Genomic DNA, 17408 nt, shown 5'->3' with positions numbered 1-17408 from the left:
GGCACATATATAAGGCATATATATTCAATAAATGAAGGTTCATGCACAAGTAATAGCTAGTCATTAAAACAGTTTATTAAGAAACAAGTTGAAACATAACATTCACAGCAATATTGGTTGATAAAGAGATTGGAACTTTAATCAACAAAACATACAGTAAATGAGAATAAGGTTGTTAGTAGGTAAACCCCTGTAGTAATCTAATAATGGTTAGTACATAATACAGCAATTACAAACAGCAGAACCAACATAACAAAAACATAGACACATATAAGGCAATGTAAGAATGCATTCAGGAATCGCTACCTGCTAAGATGTAGATGGGTACCCCAGGAGCCTTATTCTCTAAGAACAGTGTCTTGCTAACTTCTCCCTGGCTTCCATGCTTCTTGCATGGCTAACTATTTCTTGCTTACTCAGTGACTCATACTCATAGGCTTCCTCTGGCACTATCTGGCTTGCTTCTCCTGCTGGCTTTTGTCTGGCTTCTGGCTGGCTTTCCCATTGCCATTCTCCTAGCTCCCAGTTTTAAACAGTTAATTCTTATTAGGTATCATTGGGGCTCTTGGATTGGTTACTGGGTGTGATCTGTATGATGACTATTGGTTGGCACCCCCCCCCCACCCCCCCCTAGATTGGCATTGGTTAAGGTAACTTCAGGAATTGAATGGACCTCCCAGCTTAATTTATTATGGGAAGCTGGAGCTGAAATGTCTGTGGTCATCTAATTTTCGAGTCATCACCCCAACACACCTGTCCAAATATGCATCCATCTTCTGCTGACTCAGGCTTGATTGATTTATTACTCCTTGAAGGCCCTACTGGTAACCAGTTTTGTTATGGGAACTAAATCTTGTTTACTGGCATCTGTTTATTATTTGTTTGTTTATTGTTCCTTGGTTGAGGTCTGATGATCACTGACCAGACATCCCCTCTAGGTGATCCAGATGGCTGGTACAAAGAGAAACAGATTCCAATGTTTAAACACAACATTCCTACTGATGCTTTCCTGCATTGTTTATTTATACTTAATATAAAACCTAACTTTTAGGATATGGCCTATAGTGTATGTATAAGCATGGGTACATAGGGTACCTTATGTACACCTTTATATACATACGTACACATACATGTACCTACACGCACACACAAACATATATACACACACCCATATACACATATATCTATAAACAATCTTCTGGTGCAACATGAAGTACTTGTCCATATTTTGGATGTCACACTGAAAGCGAGCAGATTAAAGCTCCAGTAGAAGTTGTTGTAGGATGCTCGCGTATCCGCATTACCTGCTCAGGTGACACCGCATACATCTACTGTGTGCTTTTACATCTGGAGGTAGTAAGGCAGTACCTGCAGGTCTGCCCAGCCAGCAACACAATTTCCTTTGTGCTCTTAATAATATCGCATTTCCTCTATCCATAACCTCAACTCCTTCAACCCCTTTGCTAATGCAACTAAGGGTGTCGACTTACTCCTGGCAGGGACTGAAGATTATATCAATAAAATAACTCAACAACAAAAGGAAAGGAAGGCTCTGACAACTGTATGGGGCATTACAGATGAATATGACAAAAATAAGCTTGTAAAAGCCTTTAAGAACATTTTGCTTGTAATAGTACTGTGATTGAACATTCAAAATATGCGAAGTCAACCGATTTCAGGATGACCAGCGGAAAACTTTCTATTGGAAAATGGCATTGTGAAGGAAGAACGGGCAAAAGTTCATGGTTCCTGAAATGTGAATGATCAAACTTCATATGTTGCCTCAGCTGGCTACTTTGTGAAACCCTACTGTATGTTACCTAAAATGGGAAGTCCACGAAAGACATCAGTAGAACAAGATGTGATAAGCCACAGTGGTAGCATTTTACTAGACGGACAGGTGCAGTCTCTGTTGGGGATGCTACAGATAGGTGACCTTGGGGTGATAAGCTAAACACTTAGGCTACGTACACACGTCCAATGGTTCTCGCCCGATAATCGGTTCAGGGCCAATATCAGACAAGAATCTGGCGTGTGTACAGATCAATCGTAATGGAAGCGAAGGGGGAGAACGCGCACCAGGGTGTCGCTTAGTCGTTCTCCCCCTTCCTTCTCCATAGAGCAGAACGGTGCTGTATGTACAGCACTTGTTCATGCATCATGCCGTCGTTGGAAAGGATTGTGAAAGATCCTTTCCAACCACAATTATTGCACGGGTGTATGTAGCTTTGGACCATTTACAGTCAAGGTGGTCTATTGATAAAATGGGGAGTCTGACATTCCCTCAAACCTTCCTGTTGGGAATTAACTACTGCCATTGAATCACTTGGCCCTGGAAAATTCCCACCAGGGTTTGTGATTGAGGGAATGTCAGATTTCCTGTTTTTATAAATGGAGTTTAAGGAGTATGTGTTTATTGTGTTCCTTGGAATAAAAAAAACTACCAAAATCTCACTGTGCTGTCATGTTTCAGGTGGTCACTATATATCATATTGTCAGAATGTGATTAATGGTCAATGGTATGAGTTTGATGATCAGTACGTCACAGAAGTGCATGAGACTGTGGTTCAGAATGCAGAGGCCTATGTCCTTTTCTATAGGTAAGAGCAAATCTACCATCTCATTGCTTGACTTTACTTTAATCTTAATATACCTGAGCAGAATTTGCATTGAAACATCCTGACCTTTTAGAAATAGTAGATGCCCCCTGGCTTTGCTCAATCCATACACTTCATACCTCTTTTTCTTTTGGCTCTAAGTAAGTCTCCTTCTCTCCCCTCAGGAAAAGCAGTGAAGAGGCAGAACGGGAGAGGCAGAAAGTCATATCTTTGGCAGAAATGAAGGAATCTGGTCTGCTTCAGTTCTACATATCCCGGGAATGGCTGAATAAATTCAATACATTTGCAGAGCCTGGACCAATCAGCAACCAGAGCTTCCTGTGCTCACATGGAGGTATTCTAATAAATATATTCATTATTGTGACATATGTATTAAAGGCATTGGTTTTTAGCTTTGTAGCTAGGGGTGTCATTGTATTTGACAGCATTGACTATTATTAGGGGCACCTTGACACCATTCTTCCTTTTCAGACAAAAAACAAACAAGAGTATTTTAATCCATATTTATAAATATTGTGCCTCACATGTAGCTAGTTATTTACATGTAGATTTACACCCTAATACATGTTCATACACCTTATGTTATTTTTTTTATAGGAATTCCTCCTAACAAGTATCATTATATTGATGACCTGGTGGTAATCCTGCCTCCAAATGTTTGGGAGTATTTGTACAATAGGTAATTATGTCACTAAGTAGTAATATGTGGCATTTAATACTGTTTACTTTTTTAAAATAGTTTAACCATTTTTGAACAACCGTATTTAGAGAGTGAATTATTCTTATAACAATTTTTAGGCACTGTGTAATGTCTGTTCAATCTTTTGAATGTTTACATTATTGTATTCTGTGTAAGAATAGTATGCAGTAATACTCAGCACTCCTAAAACTTAAAAAAAAACAAATGACTAGTTTAGTGTTCTAAAGTTTGGTAGTTTTCAGTTTTAAGAAAGATGGGCTGTGTTTGGTAAAAAAGAGATTTAGACATAGTTGGAGCCTGGTGACTTATGTCACCCCCTGGAAATATTTTCTTGTGTACTCCAGCAGTGAGATCTTCCTCCCAAAATTTTTAGAACTTTTAGTGTTCCCACCTCCACCATTTGTGTGTTCTACCCTCTCCTGTTACATTTTCCATAGTGTAAAATAAAAAAACCCAGAAGTAGAAAAGAAAACCAGAAATAAAAGCCTATCATAAAGAGCACAGCAAGAGATGTGGCTCCCCAGGACCCACTGTAATAGCTGTATTCTATGGATGTAATAGGATCAATATATTATGCACTGTGCAAAGGATTTGGGTAATTTGTTATCTTTTTTCCCCCACATATCAGCAAAAGAACCTAGTACAATATTGGTATGGCTGTGACAATTCACATATGTTGTCAGTCATCAAAAAAAGCTGGTTGAGGTTATAATATTCAGAAAATGAAAGTGTAAGTCTGTGCCTAGTATTTTAATGATTGGGTAAGGTCTGCCTGAGGCACCTTGGCAGCTCTGTGACACCATCTGCTAATTTCCTTGCAGATTTGGAGGCGGCCCGGCTGTGAACCATCTCTATGTTTGTTCAATATGTCAGGTAGAAATTGAAGCTTTGGCGAAGCGCCGGAAAACTGAGATTGACACTTTTATTAAGGTGAGAGACATTGTGAAATATGATGTACTCTCTGTGTAGACATTTTTGAGAACAGTTTTGTAAACCTTGTGCTAAAATCACATATTCCACTGTCGGTCTCACATGCAGGGCCAGAAACCTGTTCCCTGTTTCAATGTCAAACACTCTTCAACGGTCATTATTTAAAGTGTTTTTATATATAAAGTGGTTAAATCTAAAGGCTCTACATTTAATTCAATTATGTGTCATTAAAGAGTACCTAATTTCTCTTTACATTAAAAGGTAGACAACCCTTTTATGTTAAGTAAAAATTTGTTTTGTTTTTTTTTTTGTTTTTTTTAAGTTCAACACTTTTTTAAAAAAAAAAAAAGAGTGCAACACCGCCCCCTAAATCTTGATTGCTCAGGCAATCGAGAATGAAGGGTAGCACAAAGCCTCCCGGGATCCAGGCATCCCAGGAGGCTCTTGAGTGCTCCTTCTGAGCATGCCCGAGCATCTCCAGCATGCCAAGGAGCCTTTTCGTAGAAAAAAAATTTGCCTATATTACGCATGCACAGTGAGATCGGCAAGTTTTTTTTCTCAACCTACCTCACCCGATCTCGCGCCTGGGTCAGGTGACATAGAAAGAAGAAGAGACGAAGATGGAGTGCCGGCGGGATTGAAGGTAAGTGTATTTTTTTTTGTTTTAGGCACTTTTAGGTTTAGTTCCTCTTTAAAGCTGATTTCCAAACAGATATAAAAACATTAAAAAGATTGTAGCCATGCTACGTTATGTTATGCATATGTTATGTAAAGAATAAATGTATTTTAAATACAATCACTATACTCTGGCTGGGATTTGCCTATATTTTGAATGACAAACTAAAATCATGCTGTAAAGTTATTTTTGGACAGCAATAGTTTGTTCCTGGCACACCTCCAGCGCATGCTAAATTAAGTTATATGCACTTTGACTGTTGAAAATTTACCTGGGGATCTTGCAATGAAATTGTGGGGCTTTTGAAATTATTTTTGCATTGATTGATTTAGTCGGGTTTGCTAGACTGGCTAATCCTGGACAATTTAGCAGTAATTTAAAATCTACCCTACAGAGTTTTTTGTTTTTATCCAGTGAAACAGTTTAAAAAAAAATGGTAACCTTTTAAATCCATTGGCAAACTTATAAGCATGTATAACTTTTTTTCCTGAGGATCTTGGAGAGCTCTAAATATGACTGCAAATTCATTGCATTTTCAGCTGTATGTAACTGTAGCCATGCCAGTCTGGCTCTGGCTGACATAAACCTAGGCAAGTGTGATGAAATGTCTACGATGAATGCTACAATAATCCATTCTCTCTGTATTATAAAGCTAAATAAAGCCTTCCAGGCAGAAGAGTCCCCCAGTGTCATCTACTGCATCAGCATGCAGTGGTTCAGAGAGTGGGAAGCTTTTGTCAAAGGCAAAGACAATGGTAAGGTTACATCAGCTCTTTTATTCTAGACAAATTTTGTATAGGAATAAAAAAAGATTAGGAAAAAAGAACATTTTTAGTGACCTAGTTTGTTTTTTATTTGAACTCCACTTCAGGGATGGCGCTCTTGAAAATGTTGTTTTGAGAAAATACCTACACTACTCCTGTCCCTATTCCTTTCTTCATATCTTGCCAGGTTTTGCCATTAGGTTTAAAAAAATGTAGGGCAGCCAATTATAGCCATGAAGTCATTTTGAAAGCATAGTGGTTTAAGGGCAGACAACTCATGAGGAATGGCAACGGTTCTGGAGGCATCCGTTCATACTTCTTGGCACTGGGACCCATGATTGTGGATTTCCACTGTAGGGTGGCATTAAACAGGCAGGTCTTTTCTATAGTGTAATCTATTTGTGTCTAAACTTACTCAATAAGCCCTGACGTTTAGAAGGTAAAATTTAAGTCATTTTAAATCAGTTTCATCACCAAAACGGCTAGATCATCAGTAACGTAAACAAACAGTAATGCACAACCACAGTGTAGAACTACAAAGGAGAAGTTACTGACTATGTAGTGGACAAATATACGGTATGTCTGCCTCCATATATTTATTTTAGGTCTTAGGGTTCAGGTATAATATTTACTTGTGATGCTTTCTCATTTATGTCCTTTCTTTTTACCTAGACCCTCCAGGTCCAATAGATAACAGTAAAGTGGCATTGACAAAGAGTGGAGGACTTGTTCAGCCCAAGCAAGGTGAGGCCGTATAATGATTATATTATCCCATTCCAGATACCTGTATTTGTTTTTACCCTTTACTAAACTAGCCACATAACCACAATGGAATTTCAGCTTTGTGTGATGAGAATATCTACAAGTCACTATGCCCCTGAAAACAAAAAACTAATTAGGACAAATGTGTGAATTCTTCTTTATACAACACAAAATAAATTATGCTTCTATGGTACAGTAGATATCTTCTATAGTGCAATAGGACTGAACTCTGTTTTCTCCATGGGAAACATGTAATACATTAATATAGCTGTAATACTACATAATTTTTCAAGGTATTTGAGCTTGTGCTGCGTATTATTTAGTAGACGATAATTTAAATGTTACATTCGGTATTTGTTTCAGCTCAAAGCCTTTTGTTTCAGACAAGTTTTTTTGAGTTTTTGTAGGCAAAATAACAGAAGAACAACAGTAGGCAATAACAAATTACCCGTGAATGCATATAACAAGTGGACATAACATACATATGGTATATAATACATATCAAAGGAAGAAGAAAAATGTAATTATTGTACAAGAAGAGCAATAAAAAATGGTTTCAGGTTATGTTCAGCAAAACAATATTGTATACCCAAAGCATGAAAAATGGGAGGGACAATCTGTATAACAGGTCATTCACATAATAATGGTACTCAACCATAACTTAAGGGTGGAAAAAACAAAGGAACAAACAAACAAAAAACATAGCCCTAGGGGTTATAAGGGGAGGGGGGGGGGGGGGGGCAAGAGTGAAATAAATGATGGTGCACGTAAAATATAGACAACCCAATCTTAAGATGGAAAAAAAATTGAATACATAGATTTAACGTAACTCTCTCCGGTAATGCCAAGGGGCGGAAACCAACAGATAGGTCTGGAAATGAGAAGATTCCTTAAACCAATCCCATGCTGACCACATTGATTTATATTTGTAATATCCTCGTCTTTGGCTACCAATATTTCCATATGCTAAATCTTTTCTAGTTCCATAAACCAATCTCTTATGGAGGGAGTGTTGGTCTGTTTCCAGAACCTGGGGATAACTGCTCTGTACACTCTTTTTGGCAAATTTAACTGAACTGATAACAATGATACTTTGGGGTTGTTAGGGACATCTGAACCTGTCAGATTATCCAAAAACGAAGGATAGATTGGCCTTCCCACCGTATATGTAGCATAGTACCTCTTTGCGTTAAACCTCCCCAACATGTGTCTGGGTGGAAGTAAAAGAAACCATGCAGATCTGTAGGATACCTATACCACCTGGAGAGGATCTTATAGTTAGTTTCCTGCGCAAGGTAGTGCAAGTTTGTGTGTCAAAATAAATGCCAGTTCCCAGTTAGCATTAGAAATATGCATGTTCAAATCCGACTCCCAATATCTAGTATATATCAAAGAGTTAGACGTGGTATCTGACAAAAAAATGGCATATAATTGGGAAATATTATGCATCGGACAGTCAGTAGCCCTTAATATCGTTTCTATGGCGGTTGTGCTTCTGTGAAGAACATGAGTATCTCTGAATGTAGATTTTACATAGGAGAGCTGGCGGTAATGAAACCAAGGGACCATATTGCCACGATCTTTGACATTCATTGAGGAAAAAGATTGATGTCGCCCATTGGGCAAAACGTCCCGAAGGTGTCTATGCTTATCCAAGTTCCAAATAAGGAACCGTTCTGCATTCATTGCTGGGGGAAAGGCGGGATTGTCAAATAATGGGGTCAAAGGACCTATCTTAGAGGAGATTATCCTAGACGTGTAAAAGATCTAGTCAGTTTAGGAAAAGGATGATTGGTATTTACTAGTGCAGTGTCTACCTATGGTCGGGATCTTATGTCTAGGGGAGATAATGTATTCTCAAGTGCCACCCAACTTTTCTTGTCCCTGTTATGAAACCAATCCACAATTCTTATTAGTATAGAAGCCCTATAGTATGAGGAGATGTCGGAAACACCCGCTCCACCTTTAATTTTAGGTTTAATTAGTGAACAAAGGGCTATGCTTGGCCCTTTACTCCTTCATAGAAATGATGAAAAATGTTTTTGTAGGTATGACGCTGGAAGGTGTATCGGTACTATTTGGAATATATTTAGTATGTGGGGCAAGGCGTCCATTTTAAGTGCGTTAACTCTGGCAAACCAGGATAAGGGTAAGAAGTCATATCTGTGGAGGTCTGATTAAATTTTACTAGGTAGGGGGGAATAATTATACGTGAATAATTTGGAAGAGTCTGAGGTGATTTGGATTCCTAAATATTTGAGGGCTTTATTACATACCCTGAAAGTAGTGTTTATGCCTATGGAGTTGAATTGGGCCTGGGAAAGGGAGATGTTGAGCAGTTCTGACTTGTTGTAATTAACTTAAAAATTGATTACTAAGCCAAACCTGTCAAACTCCTTCAACATAAAGGGTATTGAAGTGTGAGGTGATGTTATGTATATTAAAAGGTCATTTGCATAAAGTGAGATCTTATATTGTATATCTCTTATCTGTACCCCATTAATATGGGGATTCGTGCGTGGGGCAACTGCTAAATCTTCCATAACTAATGTGTATAGTAGGGGAGGCAGAGGGCAACTTCTGGTCTGGTACCTATATTATTAAAAATTTGGTGCAGACAAGGAGCCGTGAACGAGGGGCCGAATACAAAGCTGTGATACGAGAGACCATAGTGCGGCCCAGGCTACTTTGTTTTAGTGGTGCGTACAATAATTCCCAACTTACCTTATCAAATGCTTTCTCCTCATCAATTGAGAGAAAGCACATAGGGACTTTTAAGGTTTTGGCCACTTGTGTTAGTAAAATTGTTTTAAAAGTGTTACCCCTAGCCGCCGTCCCTGGAATGAGGCCTACTTGGTCAGAGTGTATCAGAAATGTCATGTACTGCGAGAGTCTGTTCACTATTAATTTGGAAATAATCTTAGCGTCCACATTAATCAGTGAAATAGGTCTATAATTGGAACATACCGAATGTTCCTTGCCTGGTGTAGGTAAGACTGTTATATGTGCTTCTAAGCTCTGTGGCGGAAATAGGGTGTCTGCTGATATTGTTGAGAAAACTCTGGTAAGGAATGGGGTCAAATTAAGCAAATGTAGTTTATAAAACTTTGGGGTGAAACCATCAGGTCCGGGACCTTTACCTGTTGGGGTGGTTTTGATGGCCTTGGACACATCCTCTTCAGTGTTTTTAAGGGTGTTTCTAAATGAGAAACAATATCATGATCTAACGTCGGCAATGCTGTAGAGTCTATATACTCCATTGGGGACTGTGAGGGTGTGTGAGGTGAGTCGAGGTTGTATAGATCAGAATAGTAGTTTTGAAACACTTGTAGGATGTCCTGGGAAATAGAGGTGGCTGTACCCTGGGGGGTACGGATGGAAGGAAGATATGTGGTTGGCGCTCTAGAATATAAACCTCCTGCGAGGAGTTTGCCACATTTGTCTCCAAACTGGTATACAAGCTTGAGGGACCTGTCCCCATATTTTTGATGGGCCAAATCATAAAGGAAGTAAAAGGATATGTACTGTGGCCTGGTGTTGGCCTTTTAGGATTTGGGATTGTTTAGAAAGAATGTTAAGCCCCCCTGCGTTGAGAGTGGGGATTTTCAGGGATTGGGGTTGTTGGGCCATTTGTGACATGGTGATGCAAGATTACATTGGGAAGGAGATGGGCAGATCAGATGTACCGAATTTACAGTAAGAATTAACGTTTTCCGAGGGACTAAGGGTCAGTGGGGGTTAGGGTCTAGGGTAAGTAGTATAGGGCTGGGAATGGGGGGGGGGGGTCAGGGTACACACAAAAGGACAAGACTCTCGACAGATTGGATGGGCTAGTGTCCCAACCACCGATGAGTAAACTGGGGCAAAGTAAAAACCTTAAAAAGCCGCCTAGTAAGGCGGGTTACCTATATGGGTAAAGTGACGACTCACAGCGGGACTCGAGCAGTCTCGCCGGGAAGAAACACACATTACTAGTACAAAATCTAGAAAAGAAGTGCAACATCCTATTGTGCAAAATCACAAAACAAAAAGGGAATACCCACAGACTTATCTAATAATAAAGGCGAATGTTCCATATGGATACCCAAGCCAGAAGAGCTGTGTTGTACAGAAATGTATTGATAGCCAATCCCTTCCAAATATCACAATGCCCCTGTAAGGGGGCCGCTTTTCGCATTGTAAATTTATATAGCTCAAGAATCCATCGGGAAAAATACATTCAAAACATAGGAACTAGAGTCTGAAATACCCACTTACACTGACGTAAATTGGTACAAAATCTAGGGAAAAAATGCAATAGCATATTGCACGTAATTACATAAGGCAACCACTAGATTATCTCATAGTTTCAATGGCACTGCCATGTAAGTGCAGAGACCAGCAGGGCTGTGCTGTATATGACCATGTTTGCAACAAATGGGCTCAGGCAACTTGGTAATGGTATCAAAAGCAACGAGAGGGTGCCATTGTGAAACTGGGCAATATGCAGATCAAACAGAGATTTCCACAATTGAGGATGAAGCAGGGGAGGCACCATGAAGAAGGTAGGTATCCAGAGGAGTAGCGGTGAAGGCACTTAAGAGATGGTAATCCCATCTTGCTTTATTGATCTTCTGGAGAGAGCGCTGGAAGTGGCATGGAGGAGGCCGTCGGGCGGTCAGAAGCTGTGGTAAAAGACGAGGGAGTAGCCAGTCTGGAATGGTGAGTAACTGTAGGAGGGCCTTGATTCACAAAGGAAACTGCAGTTGGCCTTTCTGGGAGGACAACATCTGGACGGTTGAGATCCAACAGGAGCTGTGGTAGATCTGAGAGATCGCGGGAGACATGGTTATTTCCACCTTGGTTAACAATGAGATGAAAAGGAAATCCTCATCTGTATGGTATGTTTACCAGCATACTCAATGGAACTTGCATTGTGAGCTTTACGCATGATATCTCCCTTAGTACGGTAGAAATGTGTCCACCAGATGACACCTCTAGGCCGTTGTGGATCTCTACTGTGTGGACTCTGGGTTCTATGAACCTGGTCCATTTCTATATCAACATCAGGTTGTATAACCAATAGCTTGGCAAAGATGGTATGAGCTGCAGTGGCGAGTTCCACTGGATATCCTGGAAATCTAAATTCTAAACTCATGCTGCTGGGGACTCCAAAAAATGAGGCCATGGCTGTTCCGTCTGAAAGGAGGGAAGATACTAGGGATCATGCCGGCTGTAGCGGCCCCATGATTCTGGTAAGTAAGCAATCCTTTAGATGCAGAGCTGATTGTAGTTTTCCCTGGGCAGGGGCAGGAGCTTTTGCAGCGTGCTGCCCAGTCAGCCATCAACCGGCCACGTTTCCCCCCCCCCCCCAGCTCAGAGCCTTTTGAATTGTGTATGACTATGTCACAGGCTAGTGACAGCAGGAATCTTGTTTGTAGTTTTATCTACCCTAATAAATAGATCCATTTGTGACTTGGCTAGCTAGAGAAATATCCTTTTATTAGTTTGGGCATATATTCATGAATTTACAAAGCCAAGAATCTACGCTAAGTGTGCAATTAGTTTTAAAATCACAAAAATTTCTAAAATAAAATGTCCTTATTCATGTGTGTACAGGCATAGTGAATTGAGTATATAATCTGTAGACATATCCACTATAGAGCTCTAATGCCAGATGAAGGTGTAAAAAATGGTTCAGTATACATAACAGGGAAGGGAGCATACTGGAGGGGACACTATTTAGTCAAACTATGTCCAGAGGGTAATATATCTGGGATATATGTATATTTCCCTAATGGTTGAACTTGATGGACTTATGTCTTTTTTCAACCTGACTTTGTAACTATGTCAACCAAGCTGAACAGCCAGACATTGAATTGCTTGGTTCATATACAGATGCCAACCTGGAACTCTCTGTGGTGTGATGCCTGGCTCACCCTTTCCCTCTCTATTGCAGTACTAAAGTCTGACTCACCCCTAGCAATGATAGACAACAGAAATATTGAATAATTTCCTGCTCTACCATATCTGCATTTCTTGTCTTTTCCAGGTGCCGATTATGGCCAAATATCTGAAGAAACATGGAACTACCTGTTTACCATTTATGGTGGAGGCCCAGAGATAGCCATACGACAAACCATCGCACAGCCTCAAGAGCCTGACAGTTTACATGGGGAGCAGAAGATAGAAGCAGAAACACGGGCTGGCTAGCAGTGACCAAAGTAATTACTCTAATTTTGTTTTTTAAATAAATCCGATGGGCGGTGTCCCTCTATACTAAGTATGACCATCTTTGTAGCAGACACTGTTCAAAAGTGCAAGGGGTTTATCCTAACCCATTTTGAAGGAGCTGCACTTTCAGCACTATCAGTAATGCCGGAGTTTGAACAGACATTGAACAGTGCCTTTTGCCACTCCATATATGTTCATCTAGTAACTCAAGATATAAACCATTTGCTGTTTCTGCACTTGTTTGCATGATCACCATCAAAGTTACAAACGGTAACACAAGCTTGTTATCCATCCCCTGATGAAGCAGGTACACCCACAAAATGTGTTTGTTAAATAAGGTAGACAAGCTTGCCTACATATTGTTGTTTTAACCACCTGAGCGTTACACTGAGGTCTAGATTTCTGTACCAAAAGTGATCCACTGTTTTTCATGAAATTTTTTTTTTAAATTGTAGACCTGTAACTTACAGAAATATGTCCGAACAGGGGTTCTAGTAGATAATATGAATATAAAAAATGTATTTACTTTTATTTTATTTTTTTGTATTGGATTGGATACCGGAGTTTGTATTCAATCCAATACAAAATGAGCGTTTGAATTTACCAGTTATGTACTCTGTAATTATTTGAATTATTTTGTATTGGATTGAATACAGGAGTTTGTATTGAATCCAATACAAAATAAATGAATGAGTTTCAATTTGAATTTCCCGCACACGCGCCGAAGTCATCACGCACGCAGGGAGGAGCCGTCCATTTTTTTTTTCTCCGCCGGACGGGTTCTCGTTTTAGAGATCATCTGGTGCTGGAAGAAGAAGGACGTGCACGATCAGCGGGACCAGGTAAGAAGCCGGCCGGCCTTGGCTGAACACAAGATGCCGGCCGGCGGAACACAAGATGCTGGCCGGCTTCTTACCTGGTCCCTCTGGCACCCGACGAAGGACACCCGACGCTGGAGAGGGAGATCGACGGACGACGATCGACGGAGGACGACGCTGGAACACGAACACGACGCTGGATGAGCACAGGGGGACCAGGTAAGTGGGGATGGGAAAAATCTCAGGGTTAACCATCCTAGCCGTTTTTTTTTTGCCCGCACGAATGTCGGGCTTAACGGCAAGGAGGTTAATGTTCCCTTTGCATACAATGTTTGCATTATGCTTTATGATGGCACTACTTTAACTGTGTAATGTAAATGCAACTTTAAAGTTTGGTAATACATTTTATTGTAATTGATTAGCCAGAATCTCCATTCTTTCCAACCATTTCTGTCTTTTTTGACAAGTGAAGAATCTTTCTTTTTCTTTTTTCAAATTCCAAGTAAAAGGGTACCCTGCCCAGATATTTGTTTATAAATGAATTACTTTCTGTTTTGTGTTTTCACTCCTTACTGTCCATTCTGCAGATTGTGCGCCAATTTGATAGAGTGAAAAATACTATATAATACTATACTTTTCTTGTTAAACTCCACATTATTTCTCAATACCGTGGCCTGTATCAGCCTAATTAAAAATGCAGATAGGGAGGACTCTATGATTGCTGCAAAGCCAGTTATGTATCTGACAGGTTAATATTAATATTATTATTATTATTATTATTATTATTAATAGTAATAATAAACAGGATTTATATAGCGCCAACATATTACGCAGCGCTGTACAATAAAAAGGGGTTTCAAATGACAGACAGATTCAGACAGTGACACAGGAGGTTAGTTGACTGAGTCCTTTAGTGCATAGTCTCCAACCCATGTTACTTAAGCTCTAAATCATCAGCATAAGTATTTTTAACTCCCTAGGCACTAATCACTAATATATATACAATACGTGTCCGTGACCAATCACCAGAGCATGATCTTTACTCCTCAGTGTCTATTCTCCATCCTTTATCATTTTTCATAGCATACCCATCACTGACCCATCCCTGAAAAAAATGATTTGACCCTTATTGACTTACCCTCTTTCTCGGGAATACAGCGTAAGTTAGAAGTTGTACAAAATTTTATGTTTAATTGTATTTTTGCGGACTGTGGTGAAATTTGTACATGCAGATAGCTGGAAGCTGCTTCATCTAGTCATGTCGCTGCCCTGCATCTGTCCTCTTTACCAATCTGTGTGAGAAGGGCTCTTTGCTGACTATTAGTGTGCACTCTGGACAATTAATATCTCCTATTTCCTGAAGAAGTGGACCAAGTTCAGCAAAACATGTAGAAACTTGGAATACTCTGGTATTGGGTTTTTATTCAGCTATTTTAGGTCCTAAAAGTCCCTATATTTGGTTATTTTTCATATGTGCAATTCACTGTCCCATTGACCCACTGTGTCCAGAGTATTTGCATATGCACCTCACTAACTCTTAATCACCAATCTCATCAAATTGTAGTGCCTGACAAACTACTAAATACAAATGTACAAATGTGTATATGCTTTGCTTATTGATCAAATCTATGCCGGGTACTTGTCTTGTTACTCGCTTTCTTTTTCTTGCAGGGTCTCCTGGACATGAAATCGTATTGAAAGCATTGACTGTTGTTCCAGGTCACTGCACTCCTGGAAGCACCTTCAGATAAGCTCTGCACATAGACACTGTTTTATCCTTACTATTGTTCTGAACTAATGTTACAGACAAGAACTTCCCAAGTCCTTGTATACCAAACCGTGGATCGATGTAGGCTGAAACTCACTAATGTTAAAAACTATTTATTCAGATCTTTAGTACAGGAGAAGGTAGAACTGTATGATTACCATAGTGCTCGTGGCAGGAGGAGGGACTGCTGCTATTGTGACAAATGTTTACAGCAAGGATTAGGATTGTGGCAGTTTTGAAATTGCTTGCAGCCAGCTTGTCTTATTGCTAGTATTGCCTTGTTAACATTATGCTCACTTTTCAAAACATTGGTGAAGGGCAGAGAATACATTTACTATGTGCAGGATCAGTTCAAAGTTTAAGGCTATGTGCACATGATAGATAGCTGTCACCAGAGATAAACATTCTGGATGTTCTAGGTGAAAATCTAGTAAATGTACAGCTGTCCACAGGTATCATTCCTATTGAGGAGGATGAAATTGGGTGTATCCTGCTTGTCTTTCTCCCATCCTTTCCATAGAACTAAATAGCACTGTCTGTACTTTGCTCATTTTAACATCACTGGAAGAAATCACAAAGAATTGTTTTCTAGCGACATGAAATTGACATCTGTACATTGAGTAAATGTTAAAGAGGACCAGTCTTTGAGTAGCACAATGCTGTAAAGAAAGAAGCTAGAATTGTACCTTCTTTATTTAGCTTATAGTCTAAATGCTTCTGTTTTGTATACAATTTACTAATGCAGATTTAGGAGGTCAGTTTGTGGAAGAGTTAAAAAAAAAGGGAGGGAGATTTAGAGAGCATTCTACAAAGATTTATAATGTTTTACCTTCAACCTAACCTCTTAATATCGCTGTTGTAATATGCATATAGGAACAAGTTGGAGTTTACATAACATTACCTTAAAAAATCTGTCTATATGTATCTTTGCCAAATTGGGCACAGGTAACCTACTCATTTAGGAAAGCCTGGTATGATACAAATACAGAGTATGTTTTTGAAGACTTGTTAGTTACCAGGCTGTCTTTTGCGTAGTTGTTACATATTCACCACCCAAAGCAAGTAGTCTAGCTTGTGTTGCATGCTTCTTCCAAGGTCTGTGACCCCGAAAATCTGGTGGAGCAGTATGTCTACCAGGCAAAGGTGCATCATACATAATGCAACCTATGCCCTTCATAGTTCTGTGGTGTACCAGGGGGATAAAAAGCTCAGATAACACTGTGCCCTGGTTAGTCACTAGAAACATATGAAGCATTTATTTGATAACCACAAATAAATACATATAAACAAATATACTGCAAAGTGAATGTGGCATTGCACCGCTAAACATGACAGTACTTAATTTTTACTCTTACACTACAGGTTTTTTGTCTAATATTAAAAGACTGGCCCTCTTTCTTGATTCATAGAGAGGTTTAGCACTCCAACCTAAGGATCATAAAAAAAGCTGTACTTTATAGGAACCTGTTGGATATGCTATGGCCATATTTAGGGTCAGATAGCAGGGCGGCATTGTGTAGAGTAGGGGCCACCACTCAGGCAAAGTTGGCCCAATCCTTTCTGATGTTGAGAACTATATATGGTGTCTGCTAGCAGGGGCAAAGCTGTGTAAAGTAGGCCCACCGCTCATGTAGAACTGCCCTGATCCCTTCCCAACTTGATATGTAGGCACTGTAGATCTACTAGACTTTTGCCTTTTTAGCTTTAAACAATGTGCTGTAATCTGCCTCATGTTTATGTTTTAATCACTGTGAAGTGCATGCTGCTGTGTTTTAGTTATATAATATGTACAGTATTACACAGCCAATGAGCTGGTGGAATAAAAAATAAATTCACAAATCTTGCTCTGTTTGGAATTAGTTTTTTGTTGTAGCCTGAAAATAATTTTCTGTGTAAGTTTGATTTTTTTTTTATCAATAGGAAAGAAATAAAAAAGACAAAACTCAGAGAGGAGTCATCTTAGTTTTGAAGCCAGCCCCATTCGGTCAAGTAAGAAATGAAAAGGTAGGCAAAGTGGGGCTTTTAAAACATAGAGTTAAGTCAATTCTACTCAAATTGAAAAGCATCCAATATACAAAGTATAAGGCACACAAAGTTTAGTAAGAAACACAGTAATGGCCCTTAGCCAGAGTTTGTTATTGCCATCAATTAAAGTGATC

At 39.5% G+C, this 17408-nt stretch overlaps 1 protein-coding gene and 1 pseudogene across 1 annotated transcript in view; both read left to right on the top strand.

Annotated features, from left to right (window-relative positions):
* Positions 1-17092, top strand: part of USP20 (ubiquitin specific peptidase 20) — a 38898-nt gene extending 21806 nt beyond the window's left edge. The window contains exons 18-25 of the mRNA XM_072431838.1: positions 2474-2600; positions 2783-2952; positions 3216-3297; positions 4140-4248; positions 5577-5679; positions 6361-6432; positions 12482-12653; positions 15153-17092. Coding sequence (XP_072287939.1) covers positions 2474-2600; positions 2783-2952; positions 3216-3297; positions 4140-4248; positions 5577-5679; positions 6361-6432; positions 12482-12642 — 824 coding nt within the window. The 3' untranslated portion in view covers positions 12643-12653; positions 15153-17092. The remainder of the gene's footprint in view (positions 1-2473; positions 2601-2782; positions 2953-3215; positions 3298-4139; positions 4249-5576; positions 5680-6360; positions 6433-12481; positions 12654-15152) is intronic.
* Positions 1418-2204, top strand: LOC140343750 (eukaryotic translation initiation factor 1b pseudogene; annotated as a pseudogene).
* Positions 17093-17408: the final 316 nt, after the last annotated feature.

Source organism: Pyxicephalus adspersus, chromosome Z (assembly GCF_032062135.1).
Source record: "Pyxicephalus adspersus chromosome Z, UCB_Pads_2.0, whole genome shotgun sequence".
Classification (NCBI taxonomy): domain Eukaryota; kingdom Metazoa; phylum Chordata; class Amphibia; order Anura; family Pyxicephalidae; genus Pyxicephalus; species Pyxicephalus adspersus.
The sequence above is the reverse complement of the archived record's forward strand: the minus strand, read 5'-3'. Positions and strand labels throughout refer to the sequence as shown.